The sequence below is a fragment of the Hipposideros armiger genome, unplaced genomic scaffold, assembly GCF_001890085.2.
Source record: "Hipposideros armiger isolate ML-2016 unplaced genomic scaffold, ASM189008v1 scaffold_292, whole genome shotgun sequence".
Classification (NCBI taxonomy): Eukaryota; Metazoa; Chordata; class Mammalia; order Chiroptera; family Hipposideridae; genus Hipposideros; species Hipposideros armiger.
The window spans coordinates 513,796-538,263 of record NW_017731642.1 but is presented as its reverse complement, the minus strand read 5'-3'; the positions used below and the strand labels follow the sequence as shown (position 1 = coordinate 538,263).

The 24,468-nt window shown below is 41.2% G+C and overlaps 1 protein-coding gene across 3 annotated transcripts in view; it reads left to right on the top strand.

Annotated features, from left to right (window-relative positions):
- The window catches only part of SCML4 (Scm polycomb group protein like 4), a 104,024-nt gene that overhangs the window by 22,782 nt on the left and 56,774 nt on the right, over positions 1-24,468 (top strand). For 2 of the 3 annotated variants that reach the window (XM_019658960.1, XM_019658958.1), the window contains exon 2: positions 17,717-17,931. The exons of the other annotated variant lie outside the window; for it this stretch is intronic. In XM_019658960.1, coding sequence (XP_019514505.1) covers positions 17,776-17,931 — 156 coding nt within the window. In that variant the 5' untranslated portion in view covers positions 17,717-17,775. The remainder of the gene's footprint in view (positions 1-17,716; positions 17,932-24,468) is intronic. 3 annotated transcript variants of the gene reach the window in all.

Here is a 24,468-nt window from a genome sequence, read left to right as displayed (position 1 = left end):
AGGAGCTTCCTGTCCTGTGGAATAAATGACCACTAGCTGTAATACATAGAATCCCATTCAGTTGTGGCTGTTCGTGTAAGGAAGCACATTAACTATTGCTTTCCCACTTTTAATTAGACTGGATCTTAGATAATCAGAATTCTGAGTCATCATTCTTTGAGTTAATACATACTGTAATTTAAATTCTTGATGCAGTGTGACAGTGGACTAAACAGAAGATGGGGATCCCTGGGAGCCATCTTGGAGGCTGCCTACTATGTCCTGGCCTTGCTTTGTGGTGCCAGTTGGAATAAACTGTCCTTTCTCCACGCTAAATGTCCTCAGTTATTTCAACTGTTCCACAAAGGAAAGTTTCCAAATGCCTTTCTCCCCTCCTTTTGGATTCAATATTTACTTTAATTCTTGCTCCCAGAAACAAGTGTAAAATTCCAGATGTTCTGAGAACAATGGGGTATTGGTTCCCTTGATTGGGACACTATACAATCTACATTCCCAGGAGCTTTTTCATAACATGGCCCGCACCATAGTCTAAAGAAGACTAGTCATTAATTAAAATGCCTAGATCTTTTTCACCCAGGAAGCCCTTCCTGTCAAGCCTCTCTTGGATATCTGTGAATAATACTTTAGCTATTCTATCTTTTTACACTTCCATTGGATTTATTTGGTCCATCCAACTATAAAATTTTGAATCTTAATTCTATAATCTGAAGCATTCACTGTCCTTCCCAGACTTGTGTCATCTGCTTTTGTGATAGGTCTGCCTTCCAAATCTCGATATATGTCATAAGGGGAAATATCTCTAAAACTAGAGACTTGTGGCATGCCACTAGAGACAGCCTGTAGATCAGCGCTGTAATTAAGTTAACTGGGAACCTGGGTGATGTCTTCTTAGAATGATTTTATCCCAAAATAATATCTTTCTACTTACATTTACTATATGATCCCAATAATCTTGGGAAATTTTGTCAAATACTTTGCAGTAATCAAGACAGCCCATGTTTATTTTATAGTATTTCTCTGATTTCCAGCCTAATTCCCACCAAGTAAATTTAGTTATGTTAAGCCTTAAACTTTAAGGAAATTTACTCCTGGGAGCCAATGTTCCAATATTAGTGATTACAACATTCTTTTACAAGAGCTTACCAATTGTTTAATAATTAGTTTTGTAGCTGATAATTCATGTTCAAAGTCCCATCTGTTTTGAAAATTGGGGTAAAATATGACCCTCTGCTCTTCTAGTACTTTTCTCCTTTCCATAATTTCTCAGAAATTTCAAACAGCAGCTCTGAGATCCTATCTGTAAACTCCTGCTGTGCTCCGGGGGGATTTTGTCTGAGCCTGGAGTAGCCTGAGCTCACTGAAGTGATGAACAGCTGTCAATACCAAATCCCCACCTCTGGCAGGCATCCCCTCTTATCATGTGTTCTGCCGCCTCCAGTTTGAGATCCTTCCTCTGTATGTACTAAATGGAAACAAATAGTCCCTGAGCCCTTCTGGTAAGCCCCCTGTCACTTGAGAATGCCCCAGTCTACTGTAAGCAGTAGGCTAATCCCGTCCTTGTTCTTGGTCTGAAGAGTAAAAATTCACCCAGTGACACCTCTCTGTATCTTTTATTTTATTTTTTAATTTTATTATTATTATTAGTTTCAGGTGTACAAAAAATGCAATAGTTATCCTTTTCACCCTCACAAAGTAACAACCTCCCTCCCCCCATCCACTGCCCTCCCACCCCCGATATCATGCTTATCTATTACAATTCCATTGACTCCATTCCCACACTCTACTTCACATCCTGCGACTATATGTACATATAATTATAGTTGACATACAATATTATTCAACATCAGCTTTGGAAATACAGTGCGGTGGTCAGGCCTATACACCGTCTATGAAGTGTTCTCCCTAACAAGACATGAGTCCATCTGGCCCCCTAAAAAAGATTTACAACATTATTGATTATATTCCCCAGACTGTCTTTTCTATCCCTGAGGCAATAGTGTAGTCACCAATTTATATTGTCTCGTCCCTTCCCCTTCTCCTTCATCCCCACCCCCCTCCCAACTAGCAACCCTCAGTTTTTCCTCTGTGTCTCTGAGACTATTTCTGTTTACATTTATCATTTATTCCAGTCTTTAGATTCCACATCTAAGTGAGATCATATGATATTTGTCTTTCTCTGACTGACTTATTTCACTTAGCCTACTGTTCTCTAGTCCATCCATATTGTTGCAAATGGAACGATTTCCTTCTTCTTTATAGCTGAGTAATACTCCATTGTGTAAATGTACCATAGTTTCTTAATCCAGTCGTCTACCGATGGGCATTTTGGTTGTTTCCAAGTCTTGGCTATTGTGAATAGCGCTGCAATGAACATAGGGGTGCATATATTTTTTTGAATTAATGTCTTGGGTTTTTCTGGATAAATACCTAGGAGTGGAATTGCTGGGTCTTAAGGTAGTTCCATTTCCAGTTTTTTGAGATACCTCCATACAGATTTCCATAGTGGCTGCACCAATCTGCAGTCCCACCAACAGTGCACAAGGGGAACCTCTCTGTATCTTTAGTGCTCTTTGTGACCCGCAGAGCATTCTGTGCTCTGACTGCTGCTGAGACTGTTCTTCCTGGTTCCTGCAGTAAGGATGCAAGGTTTGCCCTTGACCAGGCATGACTACCAGCTGCAGGTACTTTTCTGTTTGTGTTTGTCCTGATGCCCCTTTGTATCTCCAGGGCCTGGCACAAATGCCTTGCACTTAGTAAGTTTTCAATAAATATTCATGCAGCTATAGATTTTTCAAATGTAAACTTTGAAAGCTAATTAAGAATTGATTTAACTGCTGTTGCACAGCCTTGGGAGAACTTTGAGAAGGGAGAAGATCTGGAAAATTATCCAGGAAGCCCCTGCTTGCTGACTGCTAACCCACTGGAGAAGGAGCAAGACAAGAGTCATTATTTTTTCCTTTTCTGACCTTTCCTTTAGCCATCAAGAAGTGGAAGCTCACAACTGTATCACTGTATCGTTCCCCTCCCTTTCTTCCTTTTTATGAGTCAATCAAATCCTATTTGCTGAGGATTCACTGTATGCGAGCCCTGGGAAGTCATATAAGCTTTTACCCAGCCCAGATATGGTGGTGGCGATAACATTGATAACTTGTCTCAGGGTGCATGTGAGGCTCCTAGACTTTTTGGTCTTGAGGAGTAAGCTTTTAAAATGCAACATCTCCCAGCCAGAAACAAAAGCCCTGGGAGATGACACCCTTGCGTCTCAGCAGCTAACATTTTGTTAAGTAGGTGCTGGTGGAGAAAGGCTGGGTTGGGCATTAGCTGTGCAACCTCTGGTGAGGCAAAGAGTCTTTCTGAGCCATCATTTGTGTAGATTTGACAGACTCTTCATCTGTGTAATGATAACACTTGCTTTAGAGGCTTGTAATGAGAATTTAACAAAGTAATGTATGCATGTCTATATGCTTCATTAGTTCATGTATTTATTCCCCACTATTTTATTTTATTTATTTTATTTTATTGGGGAACAGTATGTTTTTCCAGGACCCATCAGCTCCAAGTCAAGTAGTTGTTTCAATCTAGTTGTGGAGGGTGCAACTCAGTGGCCCATGTGGGGACCAAACCCGCAACTCTGGTGTTATGAGCACTGAGCTCTAACCAACTGAGCTAACCAGCCGCCCCTTCATCCACTATTTATTGCCTTGTTGGTCCTGTGATCTAGAGACCGCTCCTAAAGCAAGCGGACACAAGTGTGAGGGAAGTCGCTGATGAGGCCTGGAGGGCTTGGGAATCCTGCCTCAAGGATGGAATGATCTGAGGGGAGAAGAGGTTGTTCAGACCCGAAGATAAACTTGGCTGCTCTGCTGTGGGCTGGCAGTTCTGGTCCACAGAGGCTCAATCGTTGTGGTTGTTGGCCAGCTCTCCTTGTTGGACTGAGTGTGTGCTATGACTGCTTCTCCTTCTCAGGTGACCTGTGAGTGTCACCAAGCTCAGAACCATCCTGGGGGACTGAGACTGAGAAGCTATGTGTTGTGTTGACAACATGGGCATGGAAAATCCAGCTGTACAACATGCCAGCGAGACTCTGCTAGAAGGGTGTGTGTGTGTGTGTGTGTGTGTGTGTGTGTGTGTGTGTGTGTGTGTGTGGTGTGGTGCGAGCTGGGACTCAAGGAGACGTGATGACCCGTAGGTGCTCTGCTTTTCTTCCCTTCTCCTGAGAGTGGTTACTGTAATTCATCTTCATGTCCCCAGTGGGCTCTGCACAGGGACTGGCACACAGTAGGTGCCCAGAAAATATTTACTGAATGACTGAAGGGATAAGTAAGGGGAGAAAAGTTTGTTGCCGGCCAGTGCTTCCCTTTTGAGGCTAAGGCTTTCCTTTTTGGCCCTGGCCTGGTAGTATCTTGAAGCCTGTGGGGTCACCAGGATGTGTGAGGGTGACCATCGGGATCACTGGTCCAAAAAGGAGTGACTTGCCCTTCTCCCCTCCATGTCCCTGGTGAGCTGATGCTGTAACTGCACCTAGCAGGACAACTGAGAAGCCTTTGTGATCCTCAGTGATAAGAAGTAAATTAGGACTGTATTTGGTTTTCCTTCCTTTAAGTTAGAAAAACAAACATGGGAGAAAGTTTTTCTGTACTCCTTCTTCCAGCCCCTCTTTCCCTTCACCCATTCTATTCCCAGACCGGGTGACAGTTTGCATTCCTAATATTTGAAGAGAACTGGGGTTTTTCTTTGTGAAACAAGGAGAGGGGAGAAGTGAACCAGTGTGCAGGGACGGCATGTATGGATGATGGATGATGACAGTGCCAGGTACCAAGCACCCCGCCTGTCCTCCCAGCCTCCCAGCTTTCTAGAGAGCTCTGAAACCTCCCGATACCAGAGTGTCAGTAGCAGCTTCCCCCCATGAGGTGGGTATAATCTAGCCAGCAGACAGGACAACTGTGATGCTCTACAGGAATGGATTAGGAGCATGGCGTTCTCTGGATGCATTCAGGTGTATTTCTTTAGCTTGGTAAAGAAAAAAAAATGATTTTGTTGTGTGTTGTCTTTGGGAGCTCTGCAAACAAGTCGGTTTGGAAATAGAGTTGCTGTCAACTCTCTGTTCTTTGCAGAGGGAACAAAAGATAAGAATCATTTGTTCAGGACCAGCAGTAATTTATGTCACATGGGGCTTATAGATTATGATGAGCTCTCATGGCCATTTTCTCATTGGATCCTCAAGGCAGCCTGGTGACATGACCCTGGCAAGTACTGTTGTCTCCATTTGACAGGTCACGATACTGATGCCCGAGTCCCACTGCTACTCTATTGCTCACTGCAAATCCAAGCCAGCTCTCCTGATCTTGCTTGATGGCCCCTGACAACCTTCTCTTCCTACTGGCCCCTCTACCACAAAAACATGGCCCTTGTCTACTGAGGAAGATAGCAGCTACCAAGCACAGAGAAACAAAATTAGTTTCAAGATAACCATGCACTTGCTCTTAACTTTCACTTCTACAAATGCATCTCCCCTTGACTTGCACAAGATGTGAGGGCATTGGTTCCTGGGTTGTTTTCATGTTTGTTTTCTGCTGACTGGTCCAAGGTGGTATATCTTTCTTAGACAGTGAGTTCTTAGAGGGCAAACATTGAGTTGCTACATCTCATTCCATAATGCCAGGAGAGTGCCTGAGATACTTCAACATTTTGCAAAGAGTTGTCGTAGTGAAGATATCACAGTCACACATTTCTCTACTTCAATCTGAATAACTGTGTGCCTGAAAGTTTGGGTGAAAATGTTTGTGTTGGAAATGAAAGCAGCCCTGTGTGAAATTTTTGAGGAATTCACAAATCCCCAAGACTGGTGAATGGATTTGCACCATGTGAAGGCTTGATTTAGAGGGTTGTGATTTGTGTTATTTGAATCTTGTTGTTTTAATGTTAACGCTTTAAGAATTGTTCTTAGGAAAGTATTTTAAAGGCACCTAGGTGTACAGTTGGTTTATATTACCAAAGAACATCTTGAAAAGAGAGTTTCTTTGTAGATAAAGATTGAACCAGAAACAACCAAAACACCAAACCACCAGTGCTTTCTCAAAACTAAGTGTAAAGTATAAATAGAGAACAAAACAGGAAATAGTGGTTTGCAAAAAAAGAAATAGTTGTAGCTTTTTAGCTGCCCTAGAGAGTGCCTTTCCTTACAGTGTTGAATGCGAAATTCGAGACTGGTGACAGAAAGTGGCTGGCTCTTCCTCCTAGCAGACACAAGCGTTTTTCCAGGAAGGGTTGCCTTACTGCTCCCCACAATATGCTTTAATAACCTTTCAAAAATATTTGGATCGGGCTGTATGTTGTAGGCATAAATAAGTGTGCTCTTCTATCTACCCAGTTGTCATATTCTTAGTGAGTTAGTGGGGTTGCCTTATATCACCTAAAATTTCACTGTGTGGGTACCATGTCTTTATATCCTGTAGGGACTTGGGGAGATGTGGCTTGAAGTGTTAGCTTTCCCTCCTGTCCCTTCTAACCAGCTCCACTGCCAGCTCTCCGCCTGCTATCCAGGGCTGACCCCAGGGGACAGCTGTAGGGATTTGTACAAAAAGCCCTTCAGTGCAATCTGAGTTCTGCCTACTAATGAGTGATCGCACACCACCTCTCTGGGCCTCAGCTCCTCATCTATAAATCCAAGGACAATAATGCTGATCTTACAGGGTCGTACAATTAATAGGGATGAAGTAGGTGAAGATCCATGCTGGCAGCATGTGGTGCACTGTGTCTTGCCGGCGTGGCCTCGGTTTTGGAAAGTGGCTCTCACTGGATAGAGCTCTGAGGCTGTATCCTGGCCTGGATCCTGTGCCCCAGTGCTGGGGAGTGAGGGGAGTCCTGGAAGAAGGGCTGGGCTGTTCGTTCGTTCATTCATTCATTCATACATCATTATTCAACAAACACTTGTTAAGTCCCTAAGATGTGCCAGAAGCTGAATTATGCAGCGGGATACATTCATCAAGAAATAACACCTCCCTCAAGGAGCTGACATATATTGGGAGAGATAAACAAGGGTACAGATAAGTAGAATGACATGTTAGAGGCACTGAGATAGACATTGTCCAGTCACAGCCACAGGGAAGGGTGCAGAATATAAACACTCTGTCCAGGCAGGGCTGTGAGGCAGGAGTCCCTGGAAAGCCACCTCCTTGAGGAACACAAGTTCTTGAAGGTGATTGATTCCTTTTCATCTTGCCAAGGGGAAAGGCCTCACATTTCAGGCGGAAGCGGATGCCTTTTGGGAGAGAGGATAGAGCTTTCCTGAAAAGCTGAGCAAAGATCAAGTAATGCCACTTCTCTGACTCCACCTGAGAGAAAACGCGGTGAGGCACCAAATTAGGAGCTTCTGAGGAGACCTGTTGTGATCCACTTACTTACCTTGATTTCTCCTTCTGCCTGCCATTCATTGGAGGCAGGTTGGTTTCATTAGTATGTTCAAGCCCATGAGAACCTCCTGAACTGAGTGAGAAGCAGGTAATGGGGGGAAACCCCAGGGGTTCCTTACAAAGGACCCCGTCAGCTTTGGATGTCCTTGGGTTGGTAGCAAACGGGGAGGGTGCAAGGCTCCCTCAGGAAGTGCCAGGTGGCAAGGACCTGGTGAAGGTGAGGTGGAGAGTAGCTGGCAGGTCCTGAGCCCTGGCCGCCGAGAATCTCAGCTCCACAGGATCCCTTTTCGCTTAGTGTCCTGGGCTCTTTGGCCCTTAGCTTTGTGATTCTGGTTGCCTCAGACCTGTCCTGCTGCCTGCCATATCATATCTCTTCTACCCTACTCAGTGGTTAGCTTCTCAAAGGCAGGAGAGGAGTGTAAAGGACCGGCTTCGCCATGGCACCCGGGCCACCTTGCATGTCTCCCTAACAGCCACGCAGCCTAGGTTTATCCACAGCTGATCTAAGTCTTGGCAGAGTCCCTGTGATCCTCCCAGGGCATGAGAGCATGGAGGCCTCTGAGGAGCTGTGTCAAGGCCATTTGCCACTCGCCTTCCTGTCTGTACAGGAGGCTGTTGTAGGATGATTTCTCATTGCCTCCTGGGTGCTGGTGAGTTGTGAGGCCTTTGCCTGGCTCTGCCTTAGGGTCCAGCTGCAGGCTATAGAACTGCTTCACTGAGGCATGATGGTTCCTCAGCAACAGGGTGCCACATCTCTGGTATTGCTGTCACCTGGCCCCTTTTGTTTCTGTGCTGTCCCGTGGGACAAGGGACACTGGTGGAGTTGGTTTCTTCTTGTTTTTGCTGTCTATGTAAGTAAGAAACTGTCTGCATCAAACAAGGGCTTGTTTTCTCTCTACCTACCAATCTGGGAGTTTTGCTCCACAGGGAGTTTAGAGATCTAAGCCCATAAAGATGAGAGGTCTGAGGCCCAGAGGGGTAAAGTGACTTGTCTCCATCTCTCAGCTGGTTAGGAGTAGAGCCAGGACTGGAGTCCAGTTGCTAAAGTCCAGGGTCATTTCCACCAGCACCTAATATTATGCCTTATATTCTATGAACACCCATTGAAATGGTTACTGGTCTGGTCAGTCAAGTCACTGGGGTTCTTAGGTGTCCTGGTCAGTGCAAATGCACACGATCATGGCACATGAGTGCAGCACCCATGGATGGGCTGGTGATTTGCAACGTCCAGAGCACCTGGGCATCTGACCTCCCACATGCTAGTGCGGCTGACCCTGGCTGACCAATAGCTGCAGATGGCACAGCCACTCACTTATTCTTCTCTAGAGTAAGAGATGGTAGATTGCGATTATTTGTTTTTATTTTTTTTTAAATATACACAAAATACAAAAGGTAGCAGACAGCATGCAGAGAAAAGTCCCTTTCCCTCTCCAGTCTCTAGAAATCCAGTCCCCTGCCACTTACAAGAGAGGATTGCTGCCATTTTTAAACACTTCCAGAGATGTTTTATGCATATATAAGTATATATGCATACATATGTGTGTATACATTTACAGCGTGTATCTTTCTCACTTGCCATATGACAACATGCTATATATACATGCTGGTATATACATTTAAACATTTATCTTGAAGATTATTCACTCTCATTTTTCTTAGCCACGATTTGGCTGACCACAGCAATGGCAGAGAGCACCCTATCTCCCCCGTCCTCCAGGTTTCTTCTCACAACCCATGGGTTTACATGTAGGCATGTCTCCAGGTGTGGCCACAGATAGACAGACTCCATCTTTGGGATAGCTGGAAAGATAAGAAACTTCCAAAGGAGGCTTTCTTACGAGGTTCTCATTCTTCTCCGTCATTAACTGACCTGGCTGAAGGGCAGGCAGATGCCATCCTTTTCCATGTATGTCTGTCAGGGTGTCACCAGGAAATCTCTTTAATATTTAAGGCACTGAGTATTTAATGCAGGGAAATGGTCATATGGTGATGGAAGAGCCAAACCAGGAGACTGGACAATTAGCCACCCGCCCTGCAGTTGCAACCACCCCTAGACTAGAGGGACAGAGGGCGGGGGTGGTGCAGCCGAAGGCAGGGCCAGGTCACCCAGCACAGTGTGGGATGCTGTGGGCCTGTCTGGTGGGAGCCAGAGCCACAGAAGAGAAGCAGTTCCTGGCAGAGACTTAGCAAAGCAAAGAGAGAGGATGATAGCTTCCCTGGTTTCACCCATGCCAACCCCACCCTCCAAAGTCAGACAAGTACCTCCCATTGGGCAAACCCAGCCAGCAGCCAGCTGTCACACAACCTTGGGAAACAGCTTTGGGGGGGGGGCGGCCCCTCTCACACAGAGAATTGCAGGGGCAGGGTAAGGAATGGAGCTGAGGGAGACAGGCCAGGGCCAGCCCACAAAGCATCTTAGAGGGCTATCTTCTGAAAGGACGTCATCTGAAGGGCAAGGCCTGTCTGTGTGGGAGACTCCATTCAAAGAGAAGGGGTGGACGGCTGAAACCAGGAGGTGGCAGCCAGTCCCTCCTGGGCCTGGTACCTGCTTCCCTTTGCTCTCTGAGGATCACGTTCCGAGGAGCAGCTCCAGGCCAGTGGGCCCAAATGGTGATGCTGGAGTTAGAAAAAGTTCTTCCTGTGCCGACTGAGGGCACTGGCAGGTCCTAGAAAACAGGTAGATTTAGGATACAGCTGAGTAGCTGTCCAGCCAGTGAGTTATTCACACCTGTGGTGTGTTCCTCTCTCATTCTTTCAAATGTTAAGTTTTTCCCAAACCTGCATGGTGTAATGGGTGTTTTCCCCATAGCACTATGCATATTCTCTGCTCTCGCTTTACGTATCTTTCCTTCTTCCCCTTAGATATGAGTCTTGGCTCTCCATCACCATAGCTGCTGCACCCTTACTAGGTGCAGAGGAGGTTCCAGTATTGGGTGTGGGGGGCTTTTATAAGTTCAGCTAAGTGCGGAATGGATTTTGTATTTAGAGTCGGCCCTCACAGTAAATGGCCTGTTATAAGGAAGAAGGAAGCTCCCTGCACCCTACCCAACAAAAGAGTTGAGAGTCCTACCTGTGAAGAAGCGGGCACCTGTGTTTTGAAGTCTCCCTACACCTACCAGGCACATGTAGAAGCTTCATCTGCTAGGGGTTTAGGGAACAAGTCTGCACATTACAACTCCTTTAAAGACATTTGACTGACTCATGACCTTTGAATATTCTGTTGGACCCGCTTATTTTGTGTGACAACTGGGAACTTTTTTGTTCCTGGGTCAGTTCCTATTTTTCCAGGATAAGTTGACTTATTTAGAATTTCTTTGTATTCACCCTTGTATATTTAGACAGGTAGAGACAAGAGCATATCAATATTTAATGGAAGAAAATAACTAGAGATAAGCTCTTTTATACTTATTAAAATCAGTAAAAATAAATGATATTTTATTCTAGTCACCCTTCTTTTGTATTAATATGATTACAACTAGAGTTTGATACACCTTATCATAGTCTTCTGAGTCTTATAAAGAACTCATAGCTTTTCACAAACAATTACTTCAATTCACTATATTACCATTGTTGTTATTATTATTGATTCATAAATTACTACAACTTGCTTCTTTGTCCTCTTAGCACTACCCCTGATATTCTTAAAATCATTCTGGTAATAATAAGATGTTTCCATCTAATCCTGACCTTTCTCTCTCCCTAAGATATGGAATCAGCACGTCTAAGGAGTCCTGGTTCTATTTAGAGTGGAGAAGAGTATCAGAGAGCAAAATGTGAGCACTACGAGTGACTGCACATATGTGTTGGCGTTGGTTTCCATTGGCCCAATTTCAGTGGCAGAACTGGGGGAAAACGTGTATGAAAAGGATCCATTTTCTCCATTTCACAGATTATATTGCTGCCCCTCTTCTTATTATATGAAGGTTTCATTGACCATCAAATTGTTCTATTATATTGATACATTTATATCCAAAATTTAAAAATATGGTGGTGCACCTCTGACCCTAGCTGTGGGCCATTAGTCTAGGTGTTTGACACTCACTGCATATTCAACAGATATTCATTGGATGAATTAATAAATGAATGAGTGAATGAATGAGTGGATACATGAATACTTGCCTCAGGATAACTCCTAGGAGACTCAATGACATTGGTGTATGCTTTTGGATTTGGTAATTCCTTGCTCTTTATCTTGATGAAATACCATTAGCCAGGACCTTAATTTGCATCATTACATTTGCAGGGCTAACAGGTAAAATGTCATCCCTAAATTCATAGCCCAGATCTTAGTTTCTCTTGGTTGCAGTTGTACTATTTCTAGACAAGCCTTGTTTTGATAAGAATAGGGAAACTTAGGAAACCAGCAGCAAATCACTTGATTTGATATGTCAAGCCAGATTTTGACAACTGTGTGAGGGTTAAACTTGGAGAGTCAGAGACATGATTATTCAGCTGTTCTAGTAACAGAATCTTTTGATGTTTACTAAAGCCCCTTGCTCCAAGATGGCTTCAGAATCTGACCTGACCTGAGGCAGTCTGTACTCACTGAAGTTTACCATGGAAAGCAGAGCAATTCAGAGGTATCATATACACCTCCAGGGTTTTGACAGTTCTCAAGTGATTCATACTCATATATTTGGTTGTATCAAATTATGTGTCCATGGGTAGGCTGTCTTTGGACAGTAGTTGAGGTCTTTGAAGGTCTTTGGAGATGAGAGGGAACCTTTGGGTGAAGGGCAGTAACCCAAATGTTGCCTGGTCTCTGGAGGGAGGTGGTATCAAGGAGACTGTGGGTGGTAAGCTGGTTCTCTCAGGGGTCCACAGAAGCACCCCTCTTCACTATCAATATATGGACATTCTCCTTAGCTCTGAAACAATCCTCTGTGATCTTTTTGGTCATAAATTCTTTTTTGCCTTTTTGTTACAATTTGTTTGGAACGTTAAAGTAATTGCCAGTGAAGTTCTGTGGCTTAGGAACCAAAACTATTAGAAAAAAAGAAAACTAACGTCCATCTAAAGAAGCACAAATTTCCAATAGAAACTTCCAGAGAATGAGAATTATTTACTCATTGTTACTTTTTCTTTTTATACTATTTGTCTACCTATGGTTAAAAAAACTCAAACAATGCAAAATGGTACAAACAAGAAAGCAAAAACATCTTTCAATATTGTACTGCCCAGAGACAACCATTGTCAGCCTTTTGGTGGTTATCTTTCCCAGACCTCTTTCTATGCCTAAACATATGCAGATTCCTCTATATCTATATATGTAAAAAATATATGAATACAATCATACTATATATACTATTTTGCAGTCTTCATATATGCATGCATGTACATATAGACACACATATTTATTTAAAATTTCAAAATATTCCATTTTGTGAATGTGAAATAATTTATTAAACTAAGGCTATTTTGAGAGACATTTTAATTGCTTTCAGTATTTCACTATTATAAACAATATGAAAAGAATATCCTTAGCCATATATCTCTGTGTTCTTCTCAGATTATCTTTGGAGAAATCCTTAGGAGTAATATAGCTGGATCAAGAAGTGTGCATGTGTAAAGTCTTAAGCGATTTTCAAATTGTCCTCCAAAAAGATTAGCCAATTTTTACTCCTACCTACAGTAAATAGGAGTGCCCATTTCTCTCCCCACTCACTAACATAGAGTATTGTCAGACTTATTCCCATTTTTCAGTCTGATAAGTGACAAATTATGTCTTAATTTACTATTTTGGGAGGTTACCAGTAAAATTTAGAATCTTTTCTTGTGATAGTTGACCATTTATTTCTCTTTTTTTCTCTCTCTCTCTTTCTTTTTTATTTTTGTGAATTGTGTCCTTTGCTCATTTTTTTCTATTGCAGTGTTCATTTCTGTTTTAGTAATTGGGAGAAGTTCTTTGTATTAGTTGGCCCATATGTAGCAAATAGATTCCTCAACTTTTCATTTATTTTCAAACTTTTTCATGATTTTACTTTTAATATATGAAAGCATTTGAGTTTTATGTAGTCATGCCTTTCAGTCTTTCTATTTCCACTTTCTGAGTTTTCCGTCATACTTAGAAAGTCCATCGCCTTCCCAAGAGCATTAAAATGTTGATTTATATGGTCTTCAGTACTTCTTAGTATTTTTTTTTATTTTCTATATTTTAATCTTAGATATCTAGAATTTATTTTGCTGAAGAATAGCTAAAATTTTATTTATTTTTAAGTGCCAGTTGTTCACAAATCATTTATGGAGCTTTCCTCATTGATATAACATGGTCCTAAATTTTAAACAAATAGAAACATATATGTTTAATTTCTGGACTAACTTTTTTGTTGCTCTGATTGTTTATTCCTGTACTGTACTGCTGCTACTGTTATAGTTCTATAATACATTTTAGGAACCAGGAGGGCAAGTCTCCTCTGCTGGTTTTTGTTTTCTTAAAGTCAGTTTGGATTTTTAATGAGATTGCATTTAATTTATAGAATAATTTAGGTAAAATTATATTAAAAATATCCACCTGCCCAATAATAGAATAATATTATATTTATTTCAGTCTTATTTTAGGACATAAGTAGAATTTTTTAAAATATTATTTTTTTCATATAAGTCTTTCTACTTGCTAAATTTATATGAAAAGCCGTGAAGGGTCTGAGATTTTATCCTCTGAAGAACAAACAAGTTGCCTACCATAATGACAGGGATGCTGGCAGAAGACAGTCAACTCCTAGGTCAGAGGCACAGCAGGTGGTAAATCTTCATGTTCCCATCTGCTTCCATTGTCTGGGTTCCATGGTGGGTGCTGCACAAGCAGTGGGTTTGTATCACAGCTTAGGAAACCCTGATGAGAAGTCAGGTCAAGCTGCTTTGAGCTAGCTGATGAAGAATGAGGACAGTAAACCAAAGAGGGAAGAAAGAGCATTCTAGGCAAAGGGAACCACATATGCAAAGGCCCTGTGGCAGGAGTAAGTGTGGAAACTATAAATAACTGAAAAAAAGGCCATCATAGTGAGCCCATTATCTTCTAGCTAATGGTGCTGAACAGAGTTAGCCTGTTTATTTTCCCCCTTGTAAATGATCTATTTATTCTGTCTAAATTCTTATAGATTTTTTTCTATTGCCTTTAAGTGCATTGTTTTTATTAAGATTTATTGTTATTCATTCTTAAAGAAATTTTAAGACACAGAGAGCTTCTTCTGGAAGATGACCTCTTAATATATCTTTGAGTATTTTCCTTTGCTATTTTTTTTCTCTCCCCCACTTTGCTATTAGTTTTGATCTTTTCTTTAAACATTTGATAAACTGTCATTATCTTCCATAGTTGTGTTTTCCTTAAAAAAATGTAATTGCCTGTTTCCACTGCATTCCAAGATTCCAAGAATAAGGACTCTTCCTTATTTTGAGTATTGATTGATTTTTGCTGGTTTTACTTTTTTGTTGTTGTTGTTGTTCATGTCTTAGTTTTGGAGAAGGAGGTTTTTGGGGACCCTGAACTTTTGCAATCATCTATTCCAAAATCTGTTATTGAAAGACCACTTTTAAGTGCTTTCCCCTAACTCTTTAAAATTATTCCAAGGAGACCTTTAGAGAATCCCCCACAATTAAAATAACCTCTTCTATTTTTAAACATCTTCTGCCTTGTTACTTAAAATTATATTTATTTGTGTATTAAAATTGTGACAAAGAATTGGGAAGTAGTATCTTCTTGATTAACAGATGAACTATATAATCAGGTGTGGTGAATTAAAGAAATTGAGAAGATTTCTTATCTCCAAGAACATCCCCAATTTGTTTGCCACCAAAATGGTTTACTGTTGCTCCGTTCGTGTAAAATTTGTTGATCTGATTTAGTTATCTGGACAGGTCCTTCATACTCCTAAGATGGATGTGCTTCTATGGGAAGAAATGAAAAGTAACACAAATCCTGGTTTTTCCTCCCAGTAGGGAGAGAGAAGTAGAATAACCGAATCGAAAATATGACTTTTTTCCAAGGAAATTTTTCTTGGCATATTAAGAAATCTGGGGATAATTTTGAATGATATAAACTTTTAGGATAATGTGCTAACTACCTTGTTACCATTTCTTTATTCTTCAAATCCTATTCAACAAGAAGAGTTTTGTGAGGGAGTATCTCAGTTAGCACAGCATCCCAATTCACTAGTGAAGGAATGCAGCAATTGACCCTTCAAGAGGACTCTTATTTCTAGGAGAGGAAAGAGATTCAATGCCTTTGCTGATTGTGGGTTTCGCTTGTTGACTTTTGATCTTGACATTAGTTGATACCTTGCTGACCTCCTTACTAGAGGCAAAGTAGGAAGGTGGAGAAACATGCCCCAAACTAGGAAAAATTCCTGTTTCTAAAGTCCATAAAGATAAACTAATAATGAAGAAGGAGAAACTTGATCATGATAGTTCAAAATGGAACTCAAACCAAGTTTCACATAGTAAAAATCTTATTGGATAAATTTTGGTGATTCTTCAATGTTTTGTTTTGTTTTTGAAAATGATTGTTTTGGGTATTTGTTGGCATCATGGAGTACAGACGTTAAAATCTAGAAATAGAATGATGTTCTTTGTTTACATGGTGATGGGTTTATCTTCATTGATCTTAATTCCTTGACTCTAAGATGACTTTGATTATATCGTCTGTCACTATTGTCATTATTTCATGTGCCACTAAGAAAAAAAAAAAGTCCCCTATGGGATTCTGATGGGCTTACAGTGCTTTAGGGTGCACCCTAGTTCCCAAAATGTTAATGTGTGAACAACATGCATCTTAGAATCAATGAGATAGGGCATTTTTCTTAAACTGACAAAAACAGGGAAAATTGATATCCTTAAGAGCTTGTCCATCTATCTGAACCGCTTAACAATATAGTCAATAAATTTATGCTTTAAAATTCTATTCACTAGGTATGATATTTTCAAGAATAGTCAAGATTATTGATAGAATACTGTTAAAATTCAGAGAATTAACAAAGTGAACTTACATCTATAAAGGATGCCTCTAATTTCCCCTGTCATATTTTTAAGAATTTCTACTATTTGATATTTTCGTCCCGAAGCCAAACAATCTGGTCCCTGAAATGCTGCCCAGACCAGGGTGTAGGGGCTTCTTCTATCATCTTTTCAATCTCTTTCTTCTGCCTTTTGAGCAAGAGTCTCTCATTTTCACTGCTAGGTACCACTAATTCTCAGAAATAAATTTTATCACCTAATATCACCTCTGACTTAAAGTCAAAAGTTCTGTCTCATTTGTCACATTCCTGAACATTCCAGGAAATTTGAGCTCAACGTTCTGCTATGTTCTCTGGGTTGACCAACTACTTCTTGCTGTAAGATTTAGCCAACTCTACTTCAGAAGCTTATTAGTAGTGTTTTTTAATGCTAAGAATATTCTAGAATGTGAAGTATCTGCTTGGAAGAAAGGGCTTGTATTGGGTTGTCGGAAAAATCATGACGCATTTTTGCAATGAAAAACAGAAAAAATATGTCATGACTTTCCCGACAACCCAATACATGATGAATAATTATCCAGAGTCCCACCATCTTTGCCATTGGTAATATTTTAGCACATTTCCTTGTATTTTTTCACCATGTAAAATTTTGCATAATTGAGATCATTTTTTATGTGTAATTTGTGTGATGCTTATTCACTCAACTTCATGTTATTAAGGGTATTTTTAAAGGCTTTTGTTTAGTTGATTGTTTTATTCAATAAACTATTCCTCTATTGCTTGTTATTTGGGCTATATCCATTTTATTTTTGCAATTCTAAATCATGTTAAAATGAACATTTCTGTGTGTAAGTCTCTGCCCACAATTTGATTGAGAGACATAATCACTTTTAATACAATTGATTTGTACTGTTAAATTTCTTGGGAAAAAATGCATAACAATCTATAACCCAACCAAGGGGATAGTAGTGAACATGAGAGAATGGTTGTGTTTATTTAAAACTGTTATTACATAAGTTCAAAGTTGAACTGAGGAAACTGAAGCGTAGATAAAGTTGTCTTGTTGCTGGTGATACTATCAATTGTGTTTGGAGCTGGGAATTTATTGTCTTCTCCACCTAGCCAGTATCTTCCCTACTTCACTATAGTCCTGTGAAAATTCACCCTCTTTTAAATTATATCAGGAGCCCAACAGCATCATTAAAGCTCCTCATAGCGTCTGGCTCTTTCGTAGTTGGTCTTCTGCTCCAGTGAGGGGTGGTATGGCCAAAATCACCAAACCAGATCCATGTTTGTTTTGCAAACCAAACAAACACTTCTGTTTTTGTTTTGCTTTGTGTCTGGACTAATTCTTAGCACCTCTTCTGCCTGTGAGCGATTTGTTACTTCCTTCTGTAAGACTGGCACCAGCAGACATGCAGTCTCAGAGGATCCCCGGGAGAAAGCGAGGCCGACCCCCACTTCACTCAACACCTATGAAGATGGCAGTTCATAACCTTTATTCTGCTTCAGCTGGTTGTTTACCAGCCGTGAAGATCCCAAAGAAAAGAGGGCGGAAACCCGGGTACAAGGTATGGCTCCATCATCTCCTTTCTCCAAAGTGGTACTGGGCTGGGGCACGGGTGCGTGGGCAGAGCTCCACTGCACAATGTGATGAAAGGTTGGGTTGGGAACTGGGTAAAGACAGGATCAATAAGTTTCTGTCAATGGAGCATGTGATGGACGAGGCCTTGTTGTTACCACATGGCCACACAACGCCTGCTGTCGCTGTCATGGGCATTTTTACAAGTGGAGAAAGCAAATTACACCAGATGGGGAAAGCTGTAAGACGTCAGAGCTAAACACACATGATTCAGTCTTGCATCTAAATTAATATTTCAGACACTGAGCTGTCCCCTGACTCTGCCTACTGGGGTGGCTCTCGAAACCACTTTCCAGAACTCATTTGTCACTTATTTTAGAAGAAGCAAATGATGTTCCTGAGACATTTGAATTAATAATGTGAGCAGGCTAGTGTCAAAGGTTATAGAAGTGTGTTCCCAAATAGAGCTTCCACAAGGGAGGCTCATGGTGAAAATGCAGGGTGTTAATTCATAGTTTCCTGCTTATAAAAGGTGCTAATGTCAAGTTTGGCTACAAGGAGGTGTATCAGGCCCCCCAAAAAATACTGCGACCCTTTTAAGAATCAATGATTTGGAGAGGCTGGGGGTGGAGAACAAATTCTCTGATGTCACTGCAATCACATAAAGCGACCCAGGCCCAAGGATTAGCTTCTCCTCTAAGATGTTTTTGAAGAAGCTACTGGAGAGGAAAGACAGAGCTTGTTCTCCTCAAGCCTTTCGGGCATTAGATAATGAGCTTCCAGAATTTTCTTTCATTTACTTTTCTTGAAATAAAGAGCTTATGTTTCCATCTTGAGATCTGCACACTCAAAGCAAAATGCAAATTGGCAATTAACTCCCATAGATTTAGGAAAATGTATGGAAATTATTTCAGGTCAGCAGAAAGACAAAGCTTCCAGAAGAACTGGTCATAAATTCAGCCTTTAGCCCTTTGGGTCTCCACAGTCCTTCCAACTGCTGGAAAATAAAAATGGTAGGTGGGGAGAAAGCGACTCAAAGTTATTTGGGAGGGGGGCCATTGGTTTTAGTGAAAGAAGCTTTTATTCAGTTATCTCCTGGGGTAATTTCTGTCACTGGTGCTTTTTCTAACAGAGAGCTTCCTTTTTCTCATGGGCACACCAGCTTCAGAACTGTGTCTGAAGCTGGCACAGGGCAGGTCTCCCCAGTCATCTACCTGTGCAGTTGCTGGGGTCGGGGAATTGCATCTGGAAGGCTGGAGCTGGGCAGCCTTTCTGTTTAGAGAGCCAGGGAGCTAGTCCAGGACCTGAAGAAACATACTGCAAACTTTTCTCTTCTGTTTGGCCTTTCTCCTATTCCCCTGGGATCTGTGACCAAGAATGAAAATTACTGACAGACACAGCATTTCTGCGGCCAGGAAAAATGGAAATTCACTCCATGGAATGAGCCCAACTTTGCAATTTTCCTGTCTCCTAAAAAGGGCAGTTTTCAGTGCTCTTAACACTCAGAGACACCTCAGGGCAGGGAGAAAGCTTTTGGGATGGTTAGTTGACAATCCAGGCCCTGCACAAAGCTGGCAGGTCTCAGGCCCATGTCTCACAGGGGACAACTGGCCACAGCAGTTCCTTGAGTCTATCTCCCATGTATTTGGGGAAAGGTGTGGGAATGATATCAGATGAGCAGTTCCCAGACAACTCCCCAAGCCATGGGCTTTGTGTTTTAGAAGAATAGCTCCAAACCAGGTGCTAGTCTGCGTGACATTTCGGCCCGTTTGTGATAACGTGAGAAAAATAAGAACCGTTTGAAAGTCTTCATCAAGCTAAAATGATTCCACTTAAAGGATTATCCTTCATTCTGAAATATCTACTTCCTACTATTTTGGTGTTAACGTTTATTTTATTGGGTTGTTAGAAAAGTCATGACATATGTTTGCTATGTTTTTCGTTGCAAAAATGCATCATGACTTTTTCAACAACCCAATATTTCACTTTATTAAGTGTTGTATATTGTCAGGGTTTGGCAAAATAAAGTTGGCAACCTATTAAGTCTCTCCAGTTTTATTTTGACACTGTCTTAGACACTGAAGCCCCATTTACCATGAACAAAAGGTTTTTAATTGTGGAGAACCCAGCAAGGAAACTGTACAGTTTTATTCCATTTACCAAATGGCCACTAGTTTGGCAATTCTAACGATCTGGGACACAGTTGAGGAGCCAGAAGTTGTTAAAAACAAAACAAAAAAACCCTGAATAAGCAAAATGAGATATTATTTGGTCTACTATTAAAGATCTTGTTTTTATTACTAAGAAAATGCTTTCAAGGCCTCCCTCAGAGTCTATTCACTTCTACTATAAACACATTTCTTACAAGCTCAATTATAGCAGTTTATTTATAGCCTTGGATTTGAAGGGGAGGATATTTGAGGGGAGAAGTCTTCACACATAGCTGGACACCTAAAGGATAATAGTAATTATTATTATAATTCTATGATAATATATTAATAACATAGAACAATAAAATATACAATATTATCAATATTATAAAATAATAAATAACTATAATTTTGTCATATCAACAACATTATGATTTACAGAGGGTGCCAAAAAAATGTGTACACATTTTAAGAAAGGAAAAAACTATATTAAAATTGCACTGATGGTAACTACTTTGAGCACCTCTTGTAATTGCAGAAGTCAAACGTGACTTGTATTCATCTTTTGTTATTGGTATATATTGGGTATTACAATTTTAATACAGTTTTTTCCTTTCTTAAAATGTGTATACTTTTTTGGGGCACCCTCTGTATTTATACTAACAATATTATCATAATAAACTGATAACTGTTTGAGCCTTTGGTAGGCTCGTCTCCAGGAGATTCTGAGGCCATCTGGTTGTACTGACTATATCACAGGTCTGTGCTGTTTGATGTTTGTCACTTCTAGCCTGGTGTTGTCCCAAGCTGTTCTGTCAATCACTGTGCCCCTACACATGTGGAAACTCTCTTCAGGCCAAGTAGGGCACAAGCCTCTCCCTTAAGACCCATGTAGAGCTAAAACAGGTGTGACATTTAACCCCTCCTCTGAGCCTTGAGAACAACATGAGTGAATTATAGGCAGAAAAGGAAGAGTTCATCTGGCAGTCAGATGTCGGTGCTCCAGAGTTCAGAGGTCACGCCTCCTCCCTGGGCCATCTCATCTGGCCATCGCTTTCTTCTCCCCTGCCGGCAGCCACAATGCTGGGAAAAGCTGACTGCTGGGAGGTCATTATTTTATGATTTACTGCCCTCTTCTCACCCAACTCCAAGGAAGCAAACACCTCTTAACATCATCCTTTCTCTGAAGAGCTGTACTCTGACTGCCATGAACAGAACCGTCTTCATTGTCAATCAGAATATTTACACCTCAGTTTGAAGCATCTGCTATTGGTTTAGGTCCTTCATTCAGAGTCTCCACAAGGTCAACAGGTAGATTCCATGACTAAAAAGACCATCTTACTAAAGAGGTCTTTTTAAAGAGATAAAGAGAGAGGGTCTGCACCAAGGAGAAACCCTAGCTTTCATTCTGTGGACGTAGATGATTCAATGTCTCCACATAGTGGGATTTCCAGTTTCTGTGTCTTTATAATTGGGATTCTGATATAAAAGGGGAAAAAGTACTGAGTTTTTAAAATAGCCATTTGTCCCCAATATATAATAGTAATAATTAATACCAGTAGCAATAATAATCATACATAACATTTATTGAGCACTTCTATGTTTAAGGCTCTAGGCCAAAGTACTTTACGTATATATTTTCTTATTTGATCCTTAATAGTTTGATAGTGAGAAGAGTCAGAAAAACTTCAGGAATTACCATGAATCAACCAAGCCCCACATCCTGGGGCCACTTACTGTCGGGCTAGCAGCCCTCTACACCTTGCAATCTATTTGTGTTCTTGTTCATAATAGTAATTATGCTTCTTGACTCAAAAAAGAGTAAATTCTGGTCTGTCTGCTCTGTTTAATGAATTAAGAAAAGTGCAACATATTCTAGAAAGAATATCACCCCTGAAATGTTAAAAAAAAATGGTTAAAATGTTCTAAAATGTTGGTAATTGTATTATTCAGGATACAAAGTCAGCTGCTATAACAGTGACTTAAAGAAGATAAAAGCTAATCTCCCTCTCATGTTAAAGTCTGGGAAGGCTATCTGGGACTGATAACAATGGCTCCATGGTGCTGGGGACCCAGGCTCCTTCTGTATTGTTGCTCTGCTATCTTAACACAAAGTCTCCACCTCATGCTCTAAAATGGTTCCTCCAGTTCCCACTATCCCACTTGTCCAGCTAGCAGAATGGGTACAGAGGTAGTGGAGGCATGTCTTTCCCCTTCAAGGGCCCAGCCTTCAAAGTTGCATACACCCCTTACACTTGCATCTCACTGGCCAGAGAGCTTAGCCACCTGGCCACACTTAGCCCCAAGGGAGATGGGGAAAATGCAGTGCTGGGTGACTGGGTCATGAGCTAAAATTCAGGGATTCCATTATTAAAGGAAAAAGAGAGCATGGATATTTGGGAATATCCAGGAGCGTCTGCTAAGACTTAAAGGACAGTCTTCTGGTAACTGGAAAATTTATTTTATAAAGAAAGTAATTTTCTAATGAACATGGATAAACACAACATTTTGTTTTGTTCCACCTTTTTTATTGTCATCTTCTCCCTGCCCCAAAAGTATGTGCTCTTGGCACTGTGTAACAAGGGAGTCACGTTTACAAAAATCTCAATCAAGAGAATGCTCAAACTTAAGTAGAAAGGGTTTTGTTTGTTTGTCAACATTTGCTCAATGCTTCTTTCTAACATGTATTTTCATTACAACTGTTGAATTGGCTTCAATGCTTCTTTCATTACCCAGAACTTATAGTGCCTTAGAGTCATATTTGTGAACACTAAATGTAGCTTGCTAGTAGGCAAGGGAATAATGGATATCTAATAACTCTTCCTGTGCCTATTTTCAAGGTCCCTTTCTTGCTTATGGTAGGTACGGAGTGCCACCTGTGTCCCATGGCAGAAAATGATTACACAGACACAAGGCAGGGGGCATTCCCTCTAGCTAAACAGCGTGCAGCAGTGAAGGCAGGGACTGTCTCTCCCATAGTCTTCTGTTGCCTCTCACCCCTACCCCAAGGTTGGAGCAGGGGTCAGGGTCAAGGATCAGCAGTGGGCAGTGGTATGCTGCTAAATGTTTCCAGCACTCTGAGTGTAGCTCTCACACAAATGTTAGTTGGTATTTTCACTAATGTTAAAGAGTAAGACAAACATAAACAGTGAAGGTATTTGTTGGAACTTTGCTCTTCTCTCAAGGATGTGAGTGACTTTGCTGGATTGGGTAATAGTTTTGAACACAAAAAAAATGTTTCAGATTTTTTTTGGTGCTATTTGCAGTGTAATGGCTACAGACAATACACACTTTTAAGTTTAATCAGTATTTTTAACATTTTAAGTCCGTAAGTCAACAAAATAAGTCCAGCCCTAATTTGTAGCATTTTCCAATTTCTAAGGTCTAAATGTTCTCAATATGTCCAGTCTCAAAGCATCAACGTGACTTCTCTGAACATGGAGTTGGGAAAAAATGTGCAGCAGCCGCACACCCTTGCATCTGTATTTGCAAATTTCCATACAGATGCAATAGGAAAATAATTCGAAAGTGATGCATTTTGAGTACCCATTACCTTTGTTTTTAATATACTTTAGTTAATACTCCATAAGTGTATGTACTTTAGGTTTCAATAATGGCTGTGTTTAACAATCATCTTGCAATACGCCTGAAAATCTAGCCATCGTTGCTGTAGACCCATAGAGCTGGCTCCAGCTCCCTCTGCTCCAAGTTCTGCTGTGCACAGGATGTCTGTAACCGGATGTCCCATGTCCCCTTTCTCATCTGCAGGGCTGACGGCTTTGACCCCATGCCTGCAGATGCATAGAACTCACCAGTTTCTGTAAGAAACCCAATCCCACCAAACGTTTCTTGGAATGTCTGGTCTTTACTAAAGATTGTTGGGGTAACAGGGCACAGTGGACAGCATTCCATTAAATAATTCTCATGAAAAATCTGGTTTTCTGAATTCCACTTTATCCAGTGATGGGGATTTTTCTTTTTCTTTTTCTTCCTTCTCTCTTTGAATACCCATGGAGTACTGGCTTCATTGTTTTCTCTCTTGGCTTCCTTCTGTCAGGGGGAAATGAAACCATTCTTCCGGCCCCTCCCCAGGCAGAGCAGCAGCACCCCCTCCTCTGCCCTCCCTCCCACCTTCACCCCTGGTGCACTTCACCAGTTTCAGTGCCTCTCTGGGCCCAGAGGAGAATCTGAACCCAACACAGAGTTGATGGGAGAAAGCTTCAGCATCCACACCCTATCCCTACCCTATTTCACCTCTGAAAGGCACGAGGGAGCTGGACCATTCCCCTTCCACATCCAAGCATCACTTCTGTCTTCATTGTGATGCAGGCATATATTATATTGGGGTGATTCCTTTCTTTCTTTTCTCTCTCTCT